Source organism: Eubalaena glacialis, chromosome 8 (assembly GCF_028564815.1).
Source record: "Eubalaena glacialis isolate mEubGla1 chromosome 8, mEubGla1.1.hap2.+ XY, whole genome shotgun sequence".
Taxonomy (NCBI): Eukaryota; Metazoa; Chordata; class Mammalia; order Artiodactyla; family Balaenidae; genus Eubalaena; species Eubalaena glacialis.
Genome location: NC_083723.1, coordinates 10,190,342 through 10,212,643, shown reverse-complemented (window position 1 = coordinate 10,212,643; position 22,302 = coordinate 10,190,342). Strand labels below are relative to the sequence as shown.

General features: G+C 63.5%; 1 protein-coding gene across 6 annotated transcripts in view; it reads right to left on the bottom strand.

Annotated features, from left to right (window-relative positions):
* CAMK2B (calcium/calmodulin dependent protein kinase II beta) overlaps positions 1-22,302 on the bottom strand; it is a 93,005-nt gene that overhangs the window by 11,808 nt on the left and 58,895 nt on the right. For 5 of the 6 annotated variants that reach the window (XM_061198385.1, XM_061198388.1, XM_061198390.1 and 2 more), the window contains exons 5-14: positions 19,478-19,543; positions 13,564-13,636; positions 9,621-9,723; positions 9,449-9,532; positions 8,651-8,745; positions 8,359-8,481; positions 7,816-7,899; positions 7,050-7,092; positions 1,021-1,061; positions 784-855 (exon numbers count right to left, since the gene is read on the bottom strand). In XM_061198385.1, the coding sequence (XP_061054368.1) occupies positions 784-855; positions 1,021-1,061; positions 7,050-7,092; positions 7,816-7,899; positions 8,359-8,481; positions 8,651-8,745; positions 9,449-9,532; positions 9,621-9,723; positions 13,564-13,636; positions 19,478-19,543 (784 nt within the window). Of the gene's footprint in view, positions 1-783; positions 856-1,020; positions 1,062-7,049; positions 7,093-7,815; positions 7,900-8,358; positions 8,482-8,650; positions 8,746-9,448; positions 9,533-9,620; positions 9,724-13,563; positions 13,637-18,995; positions 19,141-19,477; positions 19,544-22,302 lie in introns of those variants that run through there. The other variant, XM_061198389.1, reaches the window with a different exon arrangement.

The window sequence follows — 22,302 nt, the reverse complement described above, 5'->3', positions numbered from 1 at the left end:
ACCCTCCAGGTGAGGGCTGGCGCTGGCAGGTCCCTCTGACCTCACGTCTGCCCAGCCCTCCCCAGCAGGAACCCCTGAACCCTCCGGGCAGCCACAGGCCAGCACAGCCATAGAAGTGTATCTCCCCCCACCTGCCTCGGGGCCTGCAGGACACAGACTCTGATGGGAAACGCCACAGCTGCTGCTGCCCTAGACCCGACAGCTGCTGCTGGGCCGTCACCAGGGAAACCACCAAGGGGTCTCTGTCTCCCTCCAGATCACTGGGCTCTGAAGCTAAGGTCAGGCCCACCCATTCTTCCTGGGGAGAAACCAAAGGCCCCCACCTCCCAGACAGCGCACCCCTGCAGCACCCGGGAGAGGGGTTGGCGGGGGAGTCCCCACCGCCTAGCCTGTCCTCACCCCCGACCCCCGGGCCACTCTCCCTGCAGAGCCTGCCCGGGCCGATCTCTGGGTCAGCCTGTTGCAAGCAGAGGAGCCGAGCAAGGTTGGTGCCCTGGATCCTGGCTCTCAGCCTCACTGGCTCCCTGACGGGCTCTCACTGCTGACCCACAAGTCAGCAGGGGCCTGTCCGCTGCCCCCAGAGGGGCTCTCCGGTTTGGCCTGAACTGGGGTCCACCCTCACTCCCACATCCAAGCGGCAGTGGGGCCGGAAGGGCTAAGTGTCGTCTGTCAGAGACAGGCTGGCAGCCAGACCCCAGCTTTACCCCAGGCCTCCCGACAGGTGGCCACCACACAGCCGGGGTACGGGAGGGCCGAGAAGCGGGGGGCTGAGGGGTTCAGTACCAGGGCAGCTGGAGGAAGCGTCCCCTTGGGGCTGGTGGCAGCTGCACTGTTTTTGGTGCTGTTCGTCTGGGGCTGCAGAGAGAGGAAGAGAAGCCATTAGGGAGAGAATGAGGGGGTCACACCCCTTCCTTGGGAGGGGAGGAGGCCCAGAGGGAGCTTCGGGGATTGGGCAAAGCTGTAGGCTTGAGACGGGGGAGGGGGAGACCCAGACCACCCAGGGCCAAGCCAGCGCCTCACCTTGACTCCGTCTGCTTTCTTGTTGAGTAAACTCTTGGCTGCTGCATTGGAGGAAACAGACATGATGAGTGAGGGGCCCGGGTCCCACTGCAGCCCACCCCTTGGGCGTGAGGCAGCCTCGGGGACCTGCGAGGAGCCTGGGCTCCCCAGGATTGAGCAAGCAGGCGACCCAAGGTCCCAAGGCAGAGGTAGCTTCTGCGCCCAGCTGGGGACAGAGTGGGCCTGTGTCCTATGCCGAGCAGGGCCGCCCTGGGGAAGGCCTGGCCAGCGCTGCCCGAGGACCCTCGTCCCCGGGACAGGGCCTTTCCCCGGCCATCTACCATGACCTTGGAGGACACCAAGGTTTCTCCTCCCACCTGTGACCAGCAGCTTCCGGGAGGGCAGCATGCGGGTTCCCCGAAAAGGAAGGCAGGGTGCTGCCCCTCACCCGAGATGGGAACACAGGGCAGGACAGCAGATTGGAGTGGTAGGCACCCCCATGTTCTCAGGCAGGGGTGGGTGGGCTACAGCTGGCCACCCACAAAGGGAGGGGCTTGTCCCAACCCCAGGTGCCTGCTCTCAGCTTCCTGGCCCCCCTCCCTTGGCAGACCGGACCCGGAGCTCTGCTCCCATGGCCAGGCCTCAGGCCACGCCTCTCAGCTCAGAGCCCCCGAGGGGCAGCCTGACTCTCCCTCTTAAACCACCCCGCAGCCCGAGCCTTGGGGCCACTGCTCGGCCTTGCTCTGGCAGCGCTGACTGGGCCAACTAGGGCCTCTGTGCCCACCTACCAAGGACCTTAAGCTCTGAGTGACATCAACAGGATGACACACCTGGGTGAGGGTCCAAAGAGCCACCTGCATCCCAGGTTCCCACCACCCCTCAGACGCTCTGGCCCAGCAGACGGTCCGTCTCACCCCAGCCTTCCCCGCCCCCCCCCCGGGGAGGAGGTCGGGGGCGGCCCGGCTCTGCCTCTGCCTCTGCCTCTGCCTCTCTGTGCGCCAGCCTCAGAGGCCCTGACCTGCCACACCCCATAGGCCCTTAGCCCCCCAGTATCTGCACCCTCTGCAGCGGTTAGTTTTAATCACAGAACTTGAAAAAAAAATAAGAAAAAAAAGGAAGTCAGCTTACCTTACGGAAAAGGAAAGGTGAGGAGGGGAGGAGAGGGAGTGAGGAAGAAAGGAAGAGAGAGAGAAAACAAGATTTGTGGACGTTCAGGCAGGGAGTGCAAGTCTGCAGCCCGGGACTCAGCGGCTCCTGCCTCACCCGCCCTTCCCACGCTCACGCCAAGCGGTGCCCCAGGACAGCCGGTGCGGGTTAGAGAAGCAGCCCTGGGGTCGGATGCCTGAGGGTGGGGTCCCTTGCCCTGGAAGGAAGGTGGCACAGTTCCCACCGCCAGCTCCAAAAGCTCTGGCTGGGCAGCCCTGAAGGGGAGGCTGCCTGCCCAGAGGGAGGAGGAGGATGGCCCCCAGCAGGCCTGCGCGGGGACCTTTCCTGCTGGGAACATCCCTGGAGACCGTTGACTCGCCGGCACATCAGAAAGACCCAGAGAGCTGCAGCGATTCTCAAAGTGCGGTCCCCCTGGACCCCACCCCCACCCCCGCCAGCAACATCCGCATCGCATCGCATCGCCTGGACCGCCCCAGACCTCCCGAGGCAGAAACTCGGGGGTGGGCTCAGCATCAGTTTAACTGTTCATCTGCTCTGGGGGATCCTGACGCTGCTTCAGTTCGAGAACCACTGGTCAAGGTCCCCAGTGCAGTGACCAGGCCAGTCCCAGGCCGCTGGGCCACCCCCTGCTGATTGCCTTTCCCTGTCCAGGTGGCCATCGCCACCCTCCGGGCTTTGCTTTGGCACACAGGTGGTTGCCCCCAGCCAGAGGGCCCCGTGGGGTCATCAGAGACCTGCTACATGGGCGCAGCTTCCATTCCCAGCCTTCCTCCCCAGTGGACCCGTCAATTCCCTCAAGTTTCCCTCCCAGGATCCATGGGCCAAAGTTTAACGAGAAGCCTGACTCCTGGCCCAACCCTGTCGCCCGGTGGGCTTCACCCCGTGAGAAGCATCACAGTACCCCAGCGAGTGAAGGGACCACAGGTCATCCCTTTCCTCGTCCCCCAGTTCATCCTCCGAAGGGCGAGGCCTCACCTGGTGAGGCCGGACTCAGGATCACACCCTGATGCCCTGGCAGCCCTGCTCCGCGGGCATCCAGGACCAGAAATGCCGCCTGCTCAGGGCCACAACCCACTTCCCACTGCGGGGACTGTGAAAACCTCCCTGGTGGCAGCTACGTCCGCCTCCCTGTAACTCACCACGGAGGAACAATCCAGCCCTGCAGACATGGGAACTCCCGGGCCTCCAGGGCCTGCAGCCTCACTCCTGACCAGCATGGCCCTAGCCTCCCTGCTGACCCCGAAGTGGGGGTTGTGCTGTGCTCACAGAGCCCAGGGACCCTGTCTATGCTGGCCGACCAGCTGGCCGGACACAGCTGGAGGAAAGTGGGGTCCAGCCCGTCTTGAAGGCACTCGTCGCGAGAGCTGAGCAGGCGAGGAAGCTGACCCCCAGCCCCCAATTTAAGGTGGGCAGTTTGGGGAGAGTCACCTCCCAGTGCCACACAGCCTTGGTCAGCGGCATTCCCGGCCGGCTGAGTTAGAGCCAGTGCACGCCAGTGCTCGTCTGAGAAGTCCGGCCAGGGCCAGCCCAGTGCCCTGGCGGGGGCAGAGTCAGCTCTGCCTGGTCTTCCCCTTGGGCAGGAAAGGGGGCCCCCTGGGTCAGACCCTGGGACAGTCCTGGGTCGCAAGAGGGGTCCCTTCAGTCCCTGATTCTATCAAAACCCACATTCCAGACCGTGCTACACGGGACGGTACCAGTTCCGCTCCCTAACAAGCCACCCCTCCGGGGACTCAGTCGGCCACCACGGCCCAGGCTCCAGGATGCCCTGCAGCAGACACCTGTCCTTGTAATCGATTCCCAAACACTCCTCCTTGGGAACCCCTGTAACCTGCACCTGCGTGTCTGGGTGCAGCGTGTCTGGACACACAGCTGCCGTCTTCCTGAGTGCAGCTCCTGGCCGCCGTGTTTCCTGGAAATTCACATCTCTGTCCGAGAATAACTCCAGAATCCTGTTGACTCCCATCTACACTAGTGGTCAAAGGCATAGGGAGTTTCCTTTGTGTTTTCTCAAGTCGAATTCAAATCGAATTCATTACTACACAGCAGGAGCCAAGGTGGACCAACCAGGCGCCCTAGACCCCCGGAGACGAGCAGAGACCCTCTGCCCCACCCCGGCCCGGGTCCTTGGGGCCAGGCCATCACTGCCACCCCAGCAGTTTGCCTGAGTCTCCTCTTGGTGAAGGCCAAGTGGGACTGACCAAGCCGCCTTGATGAACTGCAAGAGATCTACAAAGACACCCGGTCTTCCGCTGGCTGAGGGCACTATGTCACCCCAGAGGCCGTCATCCACAGAGAAGCGACGGCCTTGGGACTGAGCCCCATGCCTGCCGTGTCTGCTGGGTCCAACGCACTGGCTGAGGTGGGCTGACCTAGCAGGGATGGGGGGCTCAGCCCACAGGGCCCAGCCTCTACCTCGTCCCCTAGCTCGTCACTCAGGGACAGCCATGCTGGGCTCCGTCCACATGCACGGACCACCCCCAGGACAGAGCGGCCCTGGGCGCCGGAGGCAGAGCCGCACATGCTCGCGGCCTCATGCACGGACGCTTCACATCCCCTTGCAGGCAGCGGGCATTGCAGGTGGGAGCGGCTCAGAGGCGCCTGCCTCGCTCACCGCCCCCCCCCCCCGCCCCCGGCTTCACCAGGACCCCCTAGTCTCACTGTCCCGTGTCCCTCTGCCCCTCCCTCCCTCTCAGGTGCTCCGGAAAGGCCCAGAAAATGAAGCTGACTCAGGACGACCCCCGGGGGCCTGCCTGCTGGACCTGTCACCGGGCTCACGGGAGGAGCACAGGCCCTCCTGCTGAGGACAGCCCTGCCCTGAAAGCCCCAGGAGGCAGCGGCCGGGGTCCTCTGGGTGGGCAGGCGGGCCTGCGCACCCTGCGGGGTCATGGGGTAAGAGCTGGGCTGGATGTGCAGTAAAGAAAGGGCCCGGGCCTGGGAGGGGCTGGGCGTCTGCCCTGTCCCGGCCGACACTCGAGGCACCGGCAGGAAATGCCGGGCTTCTTCTAGGCCCCTCAGCTGCAGCTGGCTCTGCCCACCCTACACTTGTGCCACCCTCAGCTCGGGCTGGGGCCATGGGCCCACTAGCCTCATGTGGTCCGGCCAAGGTCACGGCTGGACGAGCGGGAGCTGGCCTGGGCCTCCTGGGAGGTCTGCCCCTCACACACTGGGGCACAGGTTAGCAGAATGAACCTCTCCCCTCACAGGCTGGGGACGAGGTAACGGGGGCCTCGTAGAAAGAAACCAAGAGGAGGCCTTCAGAGTCATTCTCTGGGTGGCCGAGGGCCCCGTCCTGGGGCTCATGGGGCAGACGTGCGTGTTTGGGACTCAACACAGACCACCGGCTCCGTGCGAGCGGCTGGGAGCGCAGGGCAGGGCCCTGGGAGCGTGTGCGGGCCAGGTCGGGGGTGGAAAGGGTGGCGAGTGGGCTCTCACGGGGCAGGGTCTCTGCCCACGCCCTTCTCCCCAGGGCCCCCACTCGGGATTCAAACTCTCAGCAGCAGCCCCGAGGCTTCCTGGGGTTGGTGTCAAGGTCATTCTGAGCGGGGGTCATGATGGACAAGTGGGGAGTGAGCCTGAGACAGCAAAGGGCTCTGACCAGAGGGGTCTCCTGACCCCCAGACTCAGGGACCAGGACTGGGGAATTCAGTCAAAGGCATGGAGAGCAACTCGGCTCAGGGGTCAGCCAGCCTGGCCCCTCCTGAAATAGGTGGGGTCTGAGGCCGCTGGGACAGTTGGGACTGCCTCCCTGCCCACGGGGGCTCTGTGGGTGTGTCCACGGCGGGAGCAGGGGCTCCCGGGGCCTCTGGGGAGGCTCTCAAGGCCCAGCCGGCGGCTGCGTGCAGCGAGGGGACCTGCATGCCGACAGGCGGGACATCTACCTTGTTCCACCAGCCCCATGGTGGTGCCGGAGGCCGCGGTGGACATTGTGGCTGGAGCGGTGGTCTGTCTGCCCACTGTTAGCACCGGGTTAGAGACGAGGGGAGGGGCGGACACAGACGAGGGGTGGGCGAGGTGAGGGAAGAGAAGAGACAAAGGAAGCAGAAGAAGATTAGAGTCAAAGTTTAGGTGACGGATGGTTCCAGAATCCCTTTCACAAGAGCGTGAAAACAAGATGGAGACCGATTGACACTGGAAAAGCATTTGCCTCCTTTCTCCTTGGAAAACCCCAGCGGGGCCTTCCGGGTGCCTGGCTGGGCGTGCGGACAGGACATGTCCTATTAGTATTGGTGTGACAGCATGCCCCCCCCCCCGGCCCGGCAGCACAGCATCACAGCAAAAGTAACAGGATGGGGCGCGTGCTGATGCAAACGGACAACGAGGACGGACCACAGACGCTCCCTCACCAGCATCGCAGGCCACAGACAAGCCACAGGAGCGCCAGGGGGCAGCCACCCCACTCGGGTGACTCTGTCCCCACTGGGCCTGCCTGGGCCCATGGCCTCAGGGTCGCCGACAGCCCCCCAGAGCGGCCGCACACCCCCAGCCCTGCCCACCCTCGATGCCCGGGTGGGCGGCCGCCAGCCAGAGTATCCGGAGCCTCCTCTAGCCGCCCCCTAACCCACACACAGAACGGGTGCTCAGAGGATTCAGGACAACAACGAGGCCACAGAGGTGCTGACCAACGCCTGGACAGACACACGGAGCTGCGACCCGGCCGGCGGGCAGCTCAGACACAGACCCAACACTCAGGGACGTGCCCTCGCGGGGCCCGGCCGGAGCCCAGGCCTCCTCTGTGGCCCGAGGGTCTCAGAGGGAGGAAGGTCGGGCCGGGCCAGCAGCAGAGGAGGGGACAGTGGGGTGAGGACACGGCAGGCAGCTGGTGGCGAGTCGTTCCCCAGCCTTCCCTCCGTAGGCCTGCTCCTCCTGGAGAAGGCTGTACTCACCTGAGAAATTCCGCGTGGCCAGCATGGTGGTGAGGATCGCGCCCTGGGGAGAGACACACAGCTGAGGCCAGGCGGAGACCCCCGCCCGGACCTCGAGTCACGGCCTCGCAGAGAGGCAGCTGCACCCAGACATGCCACCCACGTCCAGCATTAAAACAGAGACACACCCCAGGCCCTAAACTGCCCACTGAGCCCAGCTCCTAAAGGCTTCAAGACCCCCCGGGGCTGCAGCTGGGGGTCTGCCTCTCCCCACGGAGCCTCCTCTCCCTGACAGTCACATGCACGCCAGCCGCCAGGCCTGGACACTCACTCCCAACAGAGCAGCCTGTAGGGAGGGCGCCCCCCTCCCTCCCTCCCGACCTCCCCCTGCCCACCCAAGCAGCAGAGCTCGGCTGATCTCCTGACCAAACCTGCCCCAGGTCAGAAGCTTCTCAGCCGGCTCCCGCTCAGAGAGCATGACCGACCACAGGGCGCCTTTCCCCCCAGGGAGCCCCAGGAATGCCTCATGGGCGGCGTGGGCGGCTGAGGAGGGACCAGCTGTGCACCTGGGGGCCAGGCCCACGTTTGGGCACCTCTGGTTTTGTTGCCACGGGGGGGCTAGTCTGGGACCGCGCTGACGAGCAGCCCGTCCTAGGTGACTGGGACCCCCACAGGCCTGCCCGAGCCCCTCCAGCTGCTCCCAGGGCAGGGCCCTCGGCTCCTCTGGGTGGGTGAGCACGCGTGCCTGGCGTGGCACCCTGGCCGCTCGCTGGGGTCGGCGTCTCACCTTGAGCTTCCGCCGGGCATTGAACTTTTTCAGGCACTCCACGGTCTCCTGCCTGTGCATCATGGAGGCCACAGTGGAGCGTTGCTGTGGGGAGGGGTGCGGGAGGAGGGGGTCACACGCTGCAAGGAGCCCCGAGGGGCATCAGCTCTGTCCCCAAGGCGGGGCTCAAAAGAGGGGGCTCGGGGCAAGGCTTAGGGCAGCAGCACCCCCAGGGCCCTTGTGCCAAGAGCTGCCAGCCGCCCACTGCAGCCGGAGGCCACCTGTCCCCGCTGCCTGCCTAACCCCCCAGCCCGTCACCCCTTATGGCCTGTCCACCCCCCCACCTGTCCCTCACCCGCCTCGCTACTCTATCCCCTCACGCCCTGGACTGGGCCTCCTCTTCCCACGGAGCTCCTTAGTCTCCCAGGGACTAAGGTCTTTAAACCCGCCAGCCTTAAAGCCACAGGCCACGCAGCCCCCGGGAAACCACGGGACCCACTGGATGAGAGGAGAGCGCGCCAGGGTCGACGCGCCGGGGAGCGGTCTGAGGCTGGGGCGACTTACGCAGACCCACGGGTGCTTCAGCGCCTCGTGCGCCGCGATGCGCTTGGCAGGGTTGATGGTCAGCATCTGGTTGATGAGGTTCTTGGCTTCAGGAGTGACCGTGTCCCACTCCGGGGACGGGAACTAGGAAGGGAAGCCACGCACAAGGGAGCCTAAAGCCCCCTTCCCAGGCAGGAGACAGGATTCTCTGGGGGGGCCTCATCTGGAAACGGGCGGCATCACCCCACTCCCTGCTTCTGCCAGCCTGCCTCCCCCGGACGGGGAGGGGTCGGGGGGGGGTTCCGGCACTCACATCGTAGGCCCCGGCCTTGATCTGCTGGTACAGCTTGTGCTGGTCCTCGTCCCAGAAGGGTGGGTAGCCCACGAGCAGGATGTACAGGATCACCCCTGCGGAGAACCGCAAGGGCAGGGCCTCGCACTGCCACCCGCGCTGCCTGCGCCCGGCGGCTCAGCCCCGGCCCACGGAGCCCACAGCGCGGCCACGAGCCAGTGGGGCGCTGCTGCGTGGGGTCAGCTGTGTGACCCCCGGCGTGGGGGTCAGATGCCCAGCTCTGCCGCCTGACAGCTAGGGGACCCTCAGCCAGTTTCTCAGCATCAGCTAGGGTGGGGGTCACTGCCCGAAGCCAGCAAGCCCCATGAGGACACCGGGACCCTCAAGGTCCAGTGGGACACCCCCCCTGGCCCCCGCAGCCAGCGTCAGCAAGTGTCACTGTTTGGAGACCCTGACGGCGGAATGGCATAAACATCTCCTTCACCTCTGCTCTACCCTCACCCTACTTCACAGGAGAGGCCCGAGGCCGGCCCCTCCGCTGCGCAGAGGACAGGCTCCGCCAGGGTGGTGTGCACGGTCTCCAGCCCTCCAGCATCCATCCACCACCCGGGCACCTGCCGCTCCTTCTCCAGACCGCTCTGCGGAGCGCAGGGCAGGCGCTGGGGTGGTGGGCTTCTCAGCAACAGCCAGGATCGCATTAGCGACTCCAGTCTGGGTGGAGAGGGCGCTCCTAGCGGGGGGTAGCCCTGTGAGTCAGCCCAGCGGCGGGTCCCTCACGGTGACCCTGCGGCCCTACCCCGCCCTGCACACCAGCCTCACCGCACGCCCAGATGTCCACCGGCTTGCCGTACGCCTCCTTGCGCAGCACCTCTGGGGACAGGTAGCCTGGCGTGCCAGCGAACCCTAGCGGGAGGGGAAAGGGCCATGTGAGCGGCCGCGGGGGCAGCTGATGTCCCCAGCCTGGCCCCCGGCCAGCCAGCCGGCTACTCACCAAACCACGCCTGCTGGTCCCCCTGCACCTCGATAGCCAGGCCGAAGTCTGCCAGCTTCACTGCGGCCCCTTTGCACTTGCTGGCCAGGAGCAGGTTCTCGGGCTGCGGGGAAGGTGACCGGCCCGAGAGCGTGTGGTTTACACCCAGGGGTGTCACGGGAGGCAGGGGGGACAAAATAGTGCTTTGCAGACAGGGGCGCACAGGTCTGACCCGCCACCACGTGGGTGTCCCCCCAGCACAGCTGACACCCTTGGCTTGGTTGTATCCCAGAGCTCTGGGCCCCCCGGGCCTGCACCCCACAGTCTGTCCCTGCCCCCCCACTCCCCGGGGGCAGGGACAGGCGCCCCAGAGCTGAGGGAAGCTGGCTCTCAAAGCGCAAGCTTGTGAACTCAGGGCGCTGGGACCAAAACTGAGCACACCCTACAGGCCCTGGCAGGCTGTGCAGGGGCCCGGGACCTCCACCAGCAGAGGGGCTTCCCTCCCTTCACCACGGCTGGCTGCACAGACAGCTGCCTGCTGGAGTGCTCAGGCACTTCCTGCAGGACGGCAACCCTCAAAGGGCAAGAAGGAACAACCGAGGGCCCCCGAGAGCCGGGCAGTGCAGGACGTCTGCCCACCAAGTCCCACCAGCCCCATGCTGGGCAGAGGGGGCCTGCCTTGACCGCTGCCCATCCAGTGCCCACAGGTGGGAAAGGTCCCATGCAGACCTCCCTGAGTCGGGGAGCAGCACCCTTGCTCAAGCTGGAAGGACATTCATCCCTGTCCCACTGGAGCGCCAACGCTGCTGCCCCATGACTGGGGACACTTGGCCCCGAAGGCCCGAGGGGGTCCCTGTCCACTGTGTCCTGTGCGCTGGGCCCCTCCCATCCCAGCCTATCCCACCAGCCTCACCACCTCCCAGCGGTCAGCGCTCAGAGCTCAAAGCCGCTGGACTTCCTCATCCCTGACTGCCAGGGGCCTCTCTGGGCCCTCGGCCCCCCTCGCCAGGCCACCCTCCCGACAGGAAGGCCCGCTGAGACCACACTGCCACTTTGCTGCCACCAAGAAAGACAAACACCACCAACCGAACTGAGTTAACACCGCTTGTACACCTGGGGTGTTAGGACAAAACACGTGGAAGAGATGAAGTACGCCAGCCCCACACGGCAGAAACCAGTTCCTCCAGGCCCACACAGCTGACTGGACGAGGCGCTGTCCCTCCAGGTGATGCGTGCTGGGGACACTCAGCCCTGTCTGCCCAGCACGGCCTGGAGGCCTCTGAACATTTTATTTTTTGATTATTGGTCTTTTTTTTTTTTTAATACTCCCCTTTTCTTCCTTTTTTAAAGTTTATTTCTTAATGCACGTCCCATCAACTTTTTTGGCCACAGCGCACGCCATGTGGAACTTCCCCGACCAGGGATCGAACCCGCGCCCCCTGCATTAGAAACACGGAGTCTTAACCACTGGACCACCAGGGAAGCCCGCCTCTGAACACCTTGATTTTGCAAATGTGCGTGGGACAAGGGGACCCCAATCTCTCCACACACCCCACATCAAGAAGTCTGAAATAAACACAACATTGTAAATCAACTATATTTCAATTTTTAAAATATTAAATGAAAAAAAGAAGTCTGAAATCGTAGGGGTCAGGGACTGCAGCTGTGGGCTTGACCTGACTTCTACAGGTCAGATACCCCCACCCCGAGGAAACAAACCAGCACTCCTCCCCAGGAAGAAGGAGCTGAGTGAACTTGGTCCCTGGGAAGAACTGGACGAGAAGGCCCGGGGCCGGGCGGGGGGGAGAGGCAGGGGACCCAGCTGGGCCCGAGCAGTGATGCCCTGCCCCCGGGCTCCACCCTGGCTCCCTCGCAGCACCCTGAGATGGCACCAACCCCCTCTGCTCTCTCCGCCCTCCACATCTTGGCTGGGAGGACACCCACCACAGCATCGCTTCTGGGGGGCTGTCTCAGTCAAGGTGGTGGAGGCCTCTCTAGAGGAGGAGGGGCAGTCTGCTCCCCCGACACCTGGTAGACTCCTGCCCCCTTTTCTTCTTTTCAGCAAGGATTCTGTTTGCCCCCAGGGCACACCTGGCCTGGGGGGAGCATCCATCTCCATTTTCGTGCTTTGGCCTCAAATTTACTTATGCATCACGGGGTCCATAGTCAAGGCGGGATGCGCGCCCACTCCCCTGTGGCCCCTCCTCCCAGAGGCCCCCAAATGAGGCCGATTCAGACAAGACACAGCGACAGAGGGGGACCCACAGGACAGGCAGACACGGCGGGCCTGGGTGGGCATGTGAAAGGACAGGAGACCACACGGCACATGCAGAGAGGGAGCGGGAACACAGGAAGGGCACAGGAGAGGGTCCTGGGCCTGCTCCTGGCAGGACAACATTCCAAAAGCAGCCCCACAAAGATCAGCTCACAGACACACACCCCTCGGTGGCCCAAGGAAGGGCGTGACCCCATTCAGCCCGAGCACCCATGGGAAGGTTGGTCTCAAACGCCACCAGCAGGTCTCTTAGCAGGGATGACAGGCCCAGGGGTCCCCCCACCCCCCAACAGAAGAAACTGACCCAAACCCAGACTTGAAGAAAGCTAAAAGCAAAGAAAGGAGGAGAAATTGAGAGGAGGAGGAGGGCGGAGGGGGAGGGAGGGGGAAAGGAGGGAGGGGGAGAAGGAGGGAGGGAGGAGGATGGGGTGTAGCTCCTCCTGAAGACCCTCCCGCCGCACTGAGCCCTGTGGGTGACAAACCTGGTTTTCACTGCTCTATGGTCACTTTGCCCAGAGCTGAGCCAAGGGCCACAGAGACTAGAAGAAAGGGCTGGAAGTTTGCAGAGACCACCCAGGCTGGTCCCTCACCCCCTTCTCCCGAGGCATCAGCCCCACCTACACGGGCATCACCTGTGTCCCACCTGCCAGGTCCGAATCTCAACCGGAGCCCAGAAAGCGAGACCCCGCGTGGACATGTGTTAATAGGCTGATTTTTGACAACTGTCCCCTCAGCCCTGGAGCCTAGAGGTGTTGGGAGGGACGTGTGCAAATACATGCATGCACACACACAAACACCACGCACACACATGTGCACACATGCACACATACACATATTCTCTCACACATGCATGAACGCACATGCATGCGCACACAATGCTCCCACACACATATACACACATGTGCATGTGAGCACACATACACCTGTGCCCACAGGCACACACACATACACGTGTGCACACGCACACACTCTCACATGCACGCACCTTCACACGCAGACACACATGCACACACACGCGCTCACACACGTGCTGGTGCACACGCACACACTCTCACATGCACCTTCACACACACACACACATGCACACACACGCGCTCACACACGTGCTGGTGCACACGCACACACTCACATGCACGCACCTTCACACACACACACACATGCACACACACGCGCTCACACACGTGCTGGTGCACACGCACACACTCTCACATGCACCTTCACACACACACACACATGCACACACACGCGCTCACACACGTGCTGGTGCACACGCACACACTCTCACATGCATGCACCTTCACACACACACACACATGCACACACACGCGCTCACACACGTGCTGGTGCACACGCACACACTCTCACATGCACCTTCACGCACACACACACATGCACACACACGCGCTCACACACGTGCTGGTGCACACGCACACACTCTCACATGCATGCACCTTCACACACACACACACATGCACACACACGCGCTCACACACGTGCTGGTGCACACGCACACACTCTCACATGCATGCACCTTCACACACACACACACATGCACACACACGTGCACACGTCCCACGCACACAGTGTCTCCTGGCGCTCGCACTGCCCCAGCCCAGAGCCTCCTGTTAAACACAACATGCAGTTACAGACTGAACAAACACCTGGCACACAGCGCGGTGGGGGACTCACCTTGAGGTCCCTGTGGACAACCCCCATTTGGTGGCAATGGAGAACCGCCTCCAGGATCTGCTGGATGCAGTGACTGCAGCAAACAGCAGGCGCATTAGTGCGGGTGGCCCCCGAAGAGTAGGCGGGGGTGCAGGAGCAGGGTGCTGTGTGGCACTGGGGTGGGGTCCCCAGCCTGGCAGGGGGCCGCGGGAAGCAGGGAATCAAGGTGCGGCCAGGCCCCCTGCGCCCCCCACCCCGCCTTCCCCTCTGGCCAGGCCCTTGGAAGTGCTGCTCAGAGGAGACATGCCTGGCCCCAGGGCACTCTTCCCCAGGCTCATGCTGGCCAAGCCTGGACCTGAGCTGGGCGCCCTGCAGGAGGGAGGCCCAGCCTGAGCCCACACCCTGCAAGGCAGGCTGGAGATGGGGGAACCTGGGCAAGGAAAGGGCAGAGGTGAGAGGGCAGGCCAGTGCCGCAGTGTGGGGTGACGCCCTGGCCACTAGGGCCCCTCTCTGTTCTGGGGCAGCGCTAATGCTGCAGCCTCCAGTCATTCATGTGCTAGAGCAGGAGTCATTTCATTTGAATAAACTTGAACCTCCACACTGGCTGCTGGCTGCCGTGCTAGACAGCTCAGCTCCATAGCAGCCCTGGGGTCCCGGATGCGCTCCTGGCGAAGAGGCAGCCTGGCACAGCCCAGGGCCCCAAGCCAGGGGCTTCCTTCCAGATCCGGGAGAAGTCCCAAGCCCTCCAGGGTATTACTGGCTGGAGGGAGAGACGCAGCTCTCCTCAGGTGCCTCCAACACCTGTGCTTCAGCAACGTGCCCTGAACATCAGACCTAGATGCCCCCAGCCCCTGTGGCCTGAGCCTGCCTCCCCCAGGTGGCCCCAGGGGACTGGAAAGTTTCCAGCTGCCCCCAAAGCCAGGCACAGACCCTGGGCTCCCACAGCAGCCCTGCAGCGTTACCAGCCACGGGAGACAGGAGGGCCACAGGCTCCCTGGAGCTCACCCCCTGGGGTCTCAGCCACAGCCCCTCTGGGTGGGGACGAGGGATGCACAGGCAGATTCCCTCAGGACCTGCCATGGCTGGACCCTGTGGAGTGACTGAAGGTTAGCTGGAGGGGTGGGCTTCGTTTTCCTAACAGCAAACTCAGAGAAGGAATAGGGGACAGGCCTCTTCCTCAAATACCTCTGGCCACATCTGGAGACCACCTGCTGCATAGAAAAGTAGACCTGCGTTTCCCCCCTGCAGAAACCTAGACCTCAGAATCCTGATGATGGATTCCTGAGGTTTGCAGGGGTCAAGAGGAGCCGGGCCCAAACCTGTGGGCGACAGTCCCCCAGCACCCCCTGCGCTCAGGTGCCTCTAGGGGCTGGAAAGCCCACCCCCACCCCACGCCCTGAGCTCTCCTGCCCGACCTGCTCCCAGTGCCTCCCTCCCCGCTCCTGCCCCTCCCACAACGTCCTCATCTGCCAGGAACAATCCTTTGTGGTCCTCACCCCCATCCTTGCATCCCCAGCTCCACACCCAGCCACCACCAGCCCTCCCGTGACTGCAGACACGGGCTCAGCACCCCTCCCGCTGCCCAGGCTGACCCACCCAGGGGCTTCCCTCCTCATGGGCAGAGCTCAGCCGTGAGGTCGGGGAAACTCTTCTGAGGTCAGGACAGGCCGCTGGGTGCAGACAGAGGCCAGATAAAGGCCCAGCACGTGTAGCTGAGGCCACTGAGCCAGGGCCCGGGGCAGGGGACGCTGGCTTTCCCAGTCCCCGGGAATCTGCGGCTCCCTGGCAAACCCAGAGCCCTGCGGAGGCATGCTGGGGGCATCACTGCATCCTCACGGAGCTCAGCCTCGAGTCCCTGGACCACCCACACGCTGTAGCACCCGACCCCATACAGGGGCTCGGGGACCCTGGGGCAGACCAGACCCCGCCTGTGCCACTGCAGCCAGACCCTGGTTCTGCCCCCGGGGACAGCCGTCCCAGCCGTGTGCCGTGTGCCCTGCCATCCCCGTGGTACCCCGCCCCTCCCTCGAGCGCATCAGCAGCCCTCACAGCCCACAGGCTGGCATCTCCTGGGCCATTGGCCACTCCCCGAAAGCCCTGGAATGATCTGGCTCCAAGCTCAGGCCTGCTGAGACCCCTGCAAGTCTTGAGCTTTGGGTCGAGCACCTCTTCTTCCTCAACCCTTGTGAGCTTGCCTCCGCTCTCAACCCCAGGACGCTCTCTGGACTCTCCTCCGTGTTGAACAAGCGTGAGGCACCCACGTCGTCCCCACTGCAGTCACGCGGCGGCCCGCGCTCTGTGTGGGCGTCTGGGCAGCGTCCGTCTCTGCTCCAGACTGTGGCCTCCATGACCACAGGGACATGTCGGTTCTTTCCTCTTGATTGTGTCCTCAGGCCCAGCCTTGTACGAACGTGTTCCCCAAACGTCTCTTGGACCCAGGGATCCATCGGCCGCAGCACCGATTGATACGTCGGCTCAGATGGGGGTGGGCTGTGCCCTCTGCCCTCCCCCGCGCCTCCTCCTGGGGATGCAGGGCCCCAAACCAGCGCCAGAGATGGGGTGACTGCTCCTGCTGAGCCAGCATCTCTCCCCGAGCATCACAGAACTCAGCCCGTTGGCTGAAGTCCAGCCCTACAGCTCTGATGCAGCCCCTGTCCGCCCATCCCGCAGGCCCTGCTCAGGTCGCTTCGTGGCCGCCCTGATGGAGAGATGTGCTGGCTTAGCCCCCAGTGCTCACAAATGAGCTGGCCAAGCAAACCACGTTCCCCAAGAGAAAACGGTGCAGGTCTGCTCACCCCCTCCCCACAGCCAGTGCGGCAACGCTGCTCGCCTGTCTCCCGGGCCTATTCTTCACAGCATCTCTGGGACTGACGTGGGAGTGGCCTCTGCGGCCTGCAGGTGGACGGGACACCCACCTGCCTGGAGAGCGGCCCATTCCAGCTAGCCCACCCTCCAGGGACCTCTGGGGACCGCTCCCGGGGCCCTCCTCACCCTGCTCTCGCCCTGGTCTCCCGGCTGAGACCACGGCCTTGGAGGACATGAGGCTGCCTGGCCAGACATGAGGTCCTGCCTCCCTTCTGCCTGCCATTTACATCATACCATCTTCCTCGTGGGGTCTTTTTTCATATTCTGAACAACTTAGAAAGTCACTTTTGTGGTCAGAATTGTTCCCAAGTGGCATTCCAGACGCTGACCAGGTCCTGGACGTTATTCTCAGGGCTCTGGGCTCGGCTGTCACCTCAGATATGCTCCTCCCCCTCCTTCTCCTCCTCCCCCTCCCCCTCCCCTCCCCCCTCCTCCCCCTCCCCTCCCCCTCCCTCCTCCCTGGGACAGCCAGCCTTCTCACGGGCCCCCATAAGCATCCCTCATGAGCCATATTGCTTTTCAGGGTTTTTAAAAATGGGCTCTAAATATTCTGAACTTTGCTTTCCCAGGTTTGAAAAAGACCCCTCCTTTTCCCCACAAACTCCAAAATAAAGATCCCACTTCTTCCTCAGAGCAATCTCCAGCCTTCTTGGTTAGAAAAAGGTTCAGAAAAGCAACTCCTGCCTTGCTTCCTCTTCCTCTAGAAATGTGACACGTTGGAAATTCATCACTCGCTCAGCTTTGAGCAGCACGGCCCCGGGCAGGCCGCTGGAAGGGTGGCTGATGCACTTGGTGGGGGCCGGGCCTGCACCTTGGCCAGGAAGGTGCCCAGCACCACGGCCGGGCATCTAGGGCTCCAGCCTCAGCAGAGCCCAGGCCCCTTTCACTCGGGGTCCTGGGGGCACACCCTCCCAGGGCGGGAGAAAGCCTTCACCCCATCTGCCACAGCTCCTGATGATGCCCGTGGGAGACCCACCCACGTGGGCGTCCACAACACTCTCTCAGGCCCTCCTGCCCGAAGGCTAAGCACCAACACAAAGGTCAAAAGCACGCTTCCAGGGTCCAGGACTCCCGGGAAAAAGGGCAGCCTGAGGTGCGGGTTTAATGAGTGAGGCCAGCTGGAAGGGATCCCCGAGAGTGTCCCTCGTTCCCTCTCGCCCCCCTGGCAGTCTGGCTATGAGCAAGGTGGAGTCTATGAGAGGAAACTAGGCATTTGTGGGTGGGGCCCCAAACGCCAGGAGAGCCTCCACAAGGGAGGCCCAGGCAGCAAGGTCAGGATGCCGGCCATCCGGGCAGGCAGGAGGGAGCCACAGAATTGGGGGGGGGGGGGCGGGGGCAGAAGTGGGCATCGGAGAAGATGAGGTTGGAGGCAGGTAGGAGGTGAGAGTGGGCAAGGGAGGAGCTCCGAGGACACAGGTGTTGGGGGGACGGGGCATGCGTGGGGGACGTGGCAGGGGAGGCAGTGTGGCCGTCGGGCATATGGGGAAGGGGCAGGCACTGGGGGCTCCCAGCCAAGAGCGGGGCTCTGCTGTGGGCCACATCCCGCTCCAGCGAGACCACCAACCACAGAGCGCAGGAGGCTGCCAGGCCCTGGGCTGTGCCCAGCGGCGGGTGCTGAGAACCGAGGAGCCCTGGCAGGATGCTCCAGGCGGGGTGGGGGGGTGGGGGGGTGGGAAGAGGACAGTGAAGGCAAGTGCCCCGCCGAGGCGCCCCGGTACCGCTGGAAGGCAGCCCTCCTGGTCCTGGCGCTGCCCTGGCTGCGGGCCCTGGGGCCCGACCTGGGGGCAGCCGCTGGGGACCTCCTCTCTTGTCCTGCCCTGACAGATGTCAGGACGGCCCAGGTCTGGGGCTCTGGCTCCACCCAGCAGGCAGGCGCACATACTTGGGACATTCTCGCCTGAGCATCTCAGAGCAGGAGGAGGTGCCTCTGCTCTACTTTCTACTTTTCTTGTAAGTAGGAATTAAAAATGGAGTCTTCCTGCTCTCGAAGGGAACAGGTCGTTCCCAGGCTGCTGTGCAAAATGAAAGCCCTTCCTCAAGGAGCCTCAGAAAAGCAGCCAGTGCCCGTGCGCCCTCGGGCGACGCCCCAGCTCACCCCGGCTCCAACGCCCCACCCCAGCGCCCGCCAGGCCCCCAGCCTCCTGCTGCCCAGCTCTGTGGGCGCCCGGGTGACACCAGGGACCCACTCACATATTCTCACGGGGACCCAGGCTGTCACCGACGGGCAAGGTTGCCTGGGGGTGCAGAAGCAAGTCACAAAAAGCTACTTTTTAAAATAACGTTCATTTTCTTGATTAGAAAAGGAATACATATTCATTAAAGAAAAATTTTAAAATAGACGAAGAAGATTAAAAAATTAAAAAGCATCCGTAACTCCACCTCCTAGAGAGGGCCACTGTCAGCCTTTTTTCTTTTTCTTTTAAACGCTTGTCTCCTGGGGAGCCGGGCGGGCCAGGCTGGGTGGGCCGGGATTGGTGGCCCGCAGCCATCTCCAAGCTGAGACGCACTGTCAGTAGTGACATCCCTGTCACGGGTCGGGGTGGCATCTGGCCAACAGCATGGGCCAGAGCAGGTCACGGGGGGCCTACCTTTCTGGGGGGAAGGGCCCTGCTATCTCCCAGCAGCCGCACTGCAGATGGTATCTCTGAGAAGGTCGGTCCCCTTCGACCACCATGAGGGCTGACCAAGTCCAAGGGAAGGGCAGGAGGATGCCCACCACCACGCTCTGTCTGCTCTCCCCCCACCAGCTACCCCAAGGAGAGCCCCTCTGTGGGCCAGTTCCCACCCACCCCAGGGGAGATGGGGCAGGCCTGGGCCCTCCCCGACTCAGGACACACGAGCCGCCCGCCCCCGCTCCTTGGACCTGCCCAGAGGGCTCCCAGCAGGGCTGGCCAGGGCGTCCGCCAGGCGGGCAGCCTGACACTTCTGCCCAGCTGACCATTGGCCGGGGCCACGTCAGGGACAACGTGCGTGAGAGCAGATGTGGGCCAGAGGGGCAGGAACCAGGCTTAGAGAGGGAAGGCCAGGTAGGAGAAGAGGGGCCAGGACGGTGTGAGGGCTCTGCACCCACCTGGCGTCGGCCTCACTGTAGTACTCTCTCGCCACGATGTCCTCAAAGAGCTCCCCACCAGTGACCCTGTGGGAAAAGCACACAGAGGTCGCCCTGTCACCTCCATCACCACCTCCACCGTCACCGTCTCCACCACCTCCTGCTCGTCATCACCGCCGCCAGCACCACCGTCTTCACCTCCACAGCCATCAATACCACCATCCTCACCATCACCACCACCACCTCCGCCCCGTCTCCAGCGTCACCTGGGACTGACAGCTTACCGAGTGCTTACTCACATAGGGCGGTACTTCACATTTTAGCCTTCACGCCCCCTCCATGACACGGGTACTCTTAAGCTCAGAAAACTGAGTTTCGATGATCTCAGGGACTTTCCCAGAGTTTGGGCTCACGCAGCCCAGGAGTCTGAGCCAGGCCTCTTCACTGTTACCCAGGCCCTGTGACTAATTCCAGGCCTGAGAAAATCTGGTTTTCCCTTGTCAAACCCCCCAAGGCCAGGGATGCGGCCCACATACAGAGCAGAGGGGCCAGAAGAGACAGTGCCTGGATCTGGCCTCCCTGGTGGGCAAGGTCACGAGGTGTTCAAAGCCCCATTTCCAGAAGGAGAGTGGGACCTCTGTCCACACACCCTCTTGCCACGTGTCGCTTGCCAAAATGACTAGATCCCCTGGGCTGGGAAACGTGGGCGTGGACAGCAAGGTGAAAAGCAGGGGTGAGGGACGGATGCACGGGGAGCAGGGAGGCGCCATCCCTGGGTCCGCCCAAGCCCTTCACTCCACCCGGCAAGCTCTGAGTCCACCAGAAGTCTCCATCTAGGGCTTCTGTACCCCTGTGTGGTCCAGAGTCTCCCTCCTGTGTCCTGTGGGGACACCGAGGGACACTCCCTCCGCAGCCACACCCTCCTTCCACCTGCAGCTGCGCTGGTCTCATGCACTACAATCCCTCTATTTGCATCTCAGTTCCCATGAGCTCTCGAAGTTGGGGCTTGGGTTGGCTTCATTTTGTGCCCAGCACTCAGCGACCACGGGCATGGGCCCTGCTGAACAGTGGCCCTGGCATGGGCGGGCTCTCTCTTAGTGTTAGAGAAACACAAAAACGAGGATGTATTGGGTGTTGGCATGCTCCCACTCGAGGCTAGATGCTGGCCCTCAGATCCTGTCAGCCTCCCAACAAGCCTGGGACTTGGGGGAGCTTTTAGGGTCCCACTCTGCCACCTGAGGCGGCTCAGGCTCAGAGCAGGTGACCGCCCGAGGGAGCAGAGCCTCATGTGTCCGCGTGCACACGTGTGTGCGTGGAGCAGGATGGGGCTCTACGTCCAGCCCAAGCGAGCGGGACTCACTGTTCCTCTCTCTGCACACACAGCTCACAGGTCAGGCTCTGCAGACCCTGAGTCCAAGCATAGGGCAGAGGGGGAAAGGCCACAGGTATTGCTCGGGGCTGTAGCAGGGGCACAGGAAGCCCCCCCAGGAGGCTCCACCTGGGGCCGGGGACAGGCCCTCTGGGTCCTTGCATCCACAGGAGGCTCCAGTCTGTGCATCTGGGGCCTTGTGGTCCAGAGCTGTAGGTCAGGGAGTTGGTTGCAGGGGGCTGGCGTCTCGAGCTGACCGGGAAGGGCCTGGTCTGGAGGCCAGTGTCCTCCCTTTCCTCAGGCTCCGGCCAGACAGCATGGCTAGTTCTGGGTTGCAGCCACAGCCCCTGGGAGAGCCCTTTCCTCTGTCCCCAGGCCTGGTCCCCAAGGCCACGTGACATTCTGAGGCATGGGGAGTGGGGAAAACTGTCAATCTCCAAATCCACAGAGCCCCCAAACTGACAAAGGGCCTGGGGCTTCCTGAAGGTGATGCCAACCCAGTCCAGAAACGTCTCCCCAATTCTGGGGCTACAGAGTCGCAGAGGGGATGCAGAGTGGCACAGGAGGGCTGTGCGCAGGGTGGGGGGCATCTCCACGCCTCCACTCCTCCCCCTCCCTCAGCAGCCCCCCGCGCAGGCCTTTCCTGCCCCCCTCCGCAAACAGCTGCCTGAGGCCTAGGGCTATCCTGGATGCTGCAGAGCGGGAGTTTCAACAGGCCTGGGGGCCAGAGAGGTTTGGGGGAGGATGTGCAAGGCCCAGGTCCTCCCTCCTCGCCACCCTCTCCAAAAACCCCAGCCAGTTTCCTCTCGCCAGCCCCGCGCAGAGCCTCTCCCCACACCTGCCTGTTGTGGGGGGCAGCGGATTCAAGACCCTCTCACACACGTGCACGCACTTACATGCACGAGTGTGCACACACGTACACACACACACACGTGCACACCATTCTCTCCCACCTTGTCCACTCCTGAATCACACACACCCACCCACCTGTCGGCCACCAGGGGCCTGGACATGGCCACCCTCCAGCCCGGGGGCCTCTGTATTTCCTGCAACAGAGGCTGGTGGAACCGGGTGGGTCTGGGGGCCCACGGGGGTGACAGCAAGCCTGCCACCTCCACAGGGGCCAGGGGACAGACATTTCAGGGCACAGCCTCGGCCCAGCAGCGGCAGCTGTGTCACAGGTCGGCCCTGGTCACCTGGCTGGTGACTTGAAGTGGTGTCTTGTGGGACACAGGGGGACCGAGAGGTGGCCCAGCCCCTGCAGGCCTCTCCTGGCCAAAGGACCCCGCGTGGGCCAGGGGTTCGTTCCTCAGGCCTCCACGCCCCCACGGCCGAGGCAACTGTCGTTTGAGGGAGGAGTTTCCCATGGAGACACGTCCTGCCCCCATGGCCACAGCCCCCAGGCTGGGCTTCATGGAGGGCACACAGAGCCACCCCGAAGCTACAACCCCTGCCCACCCCAGGGTCCCGAGCTGTG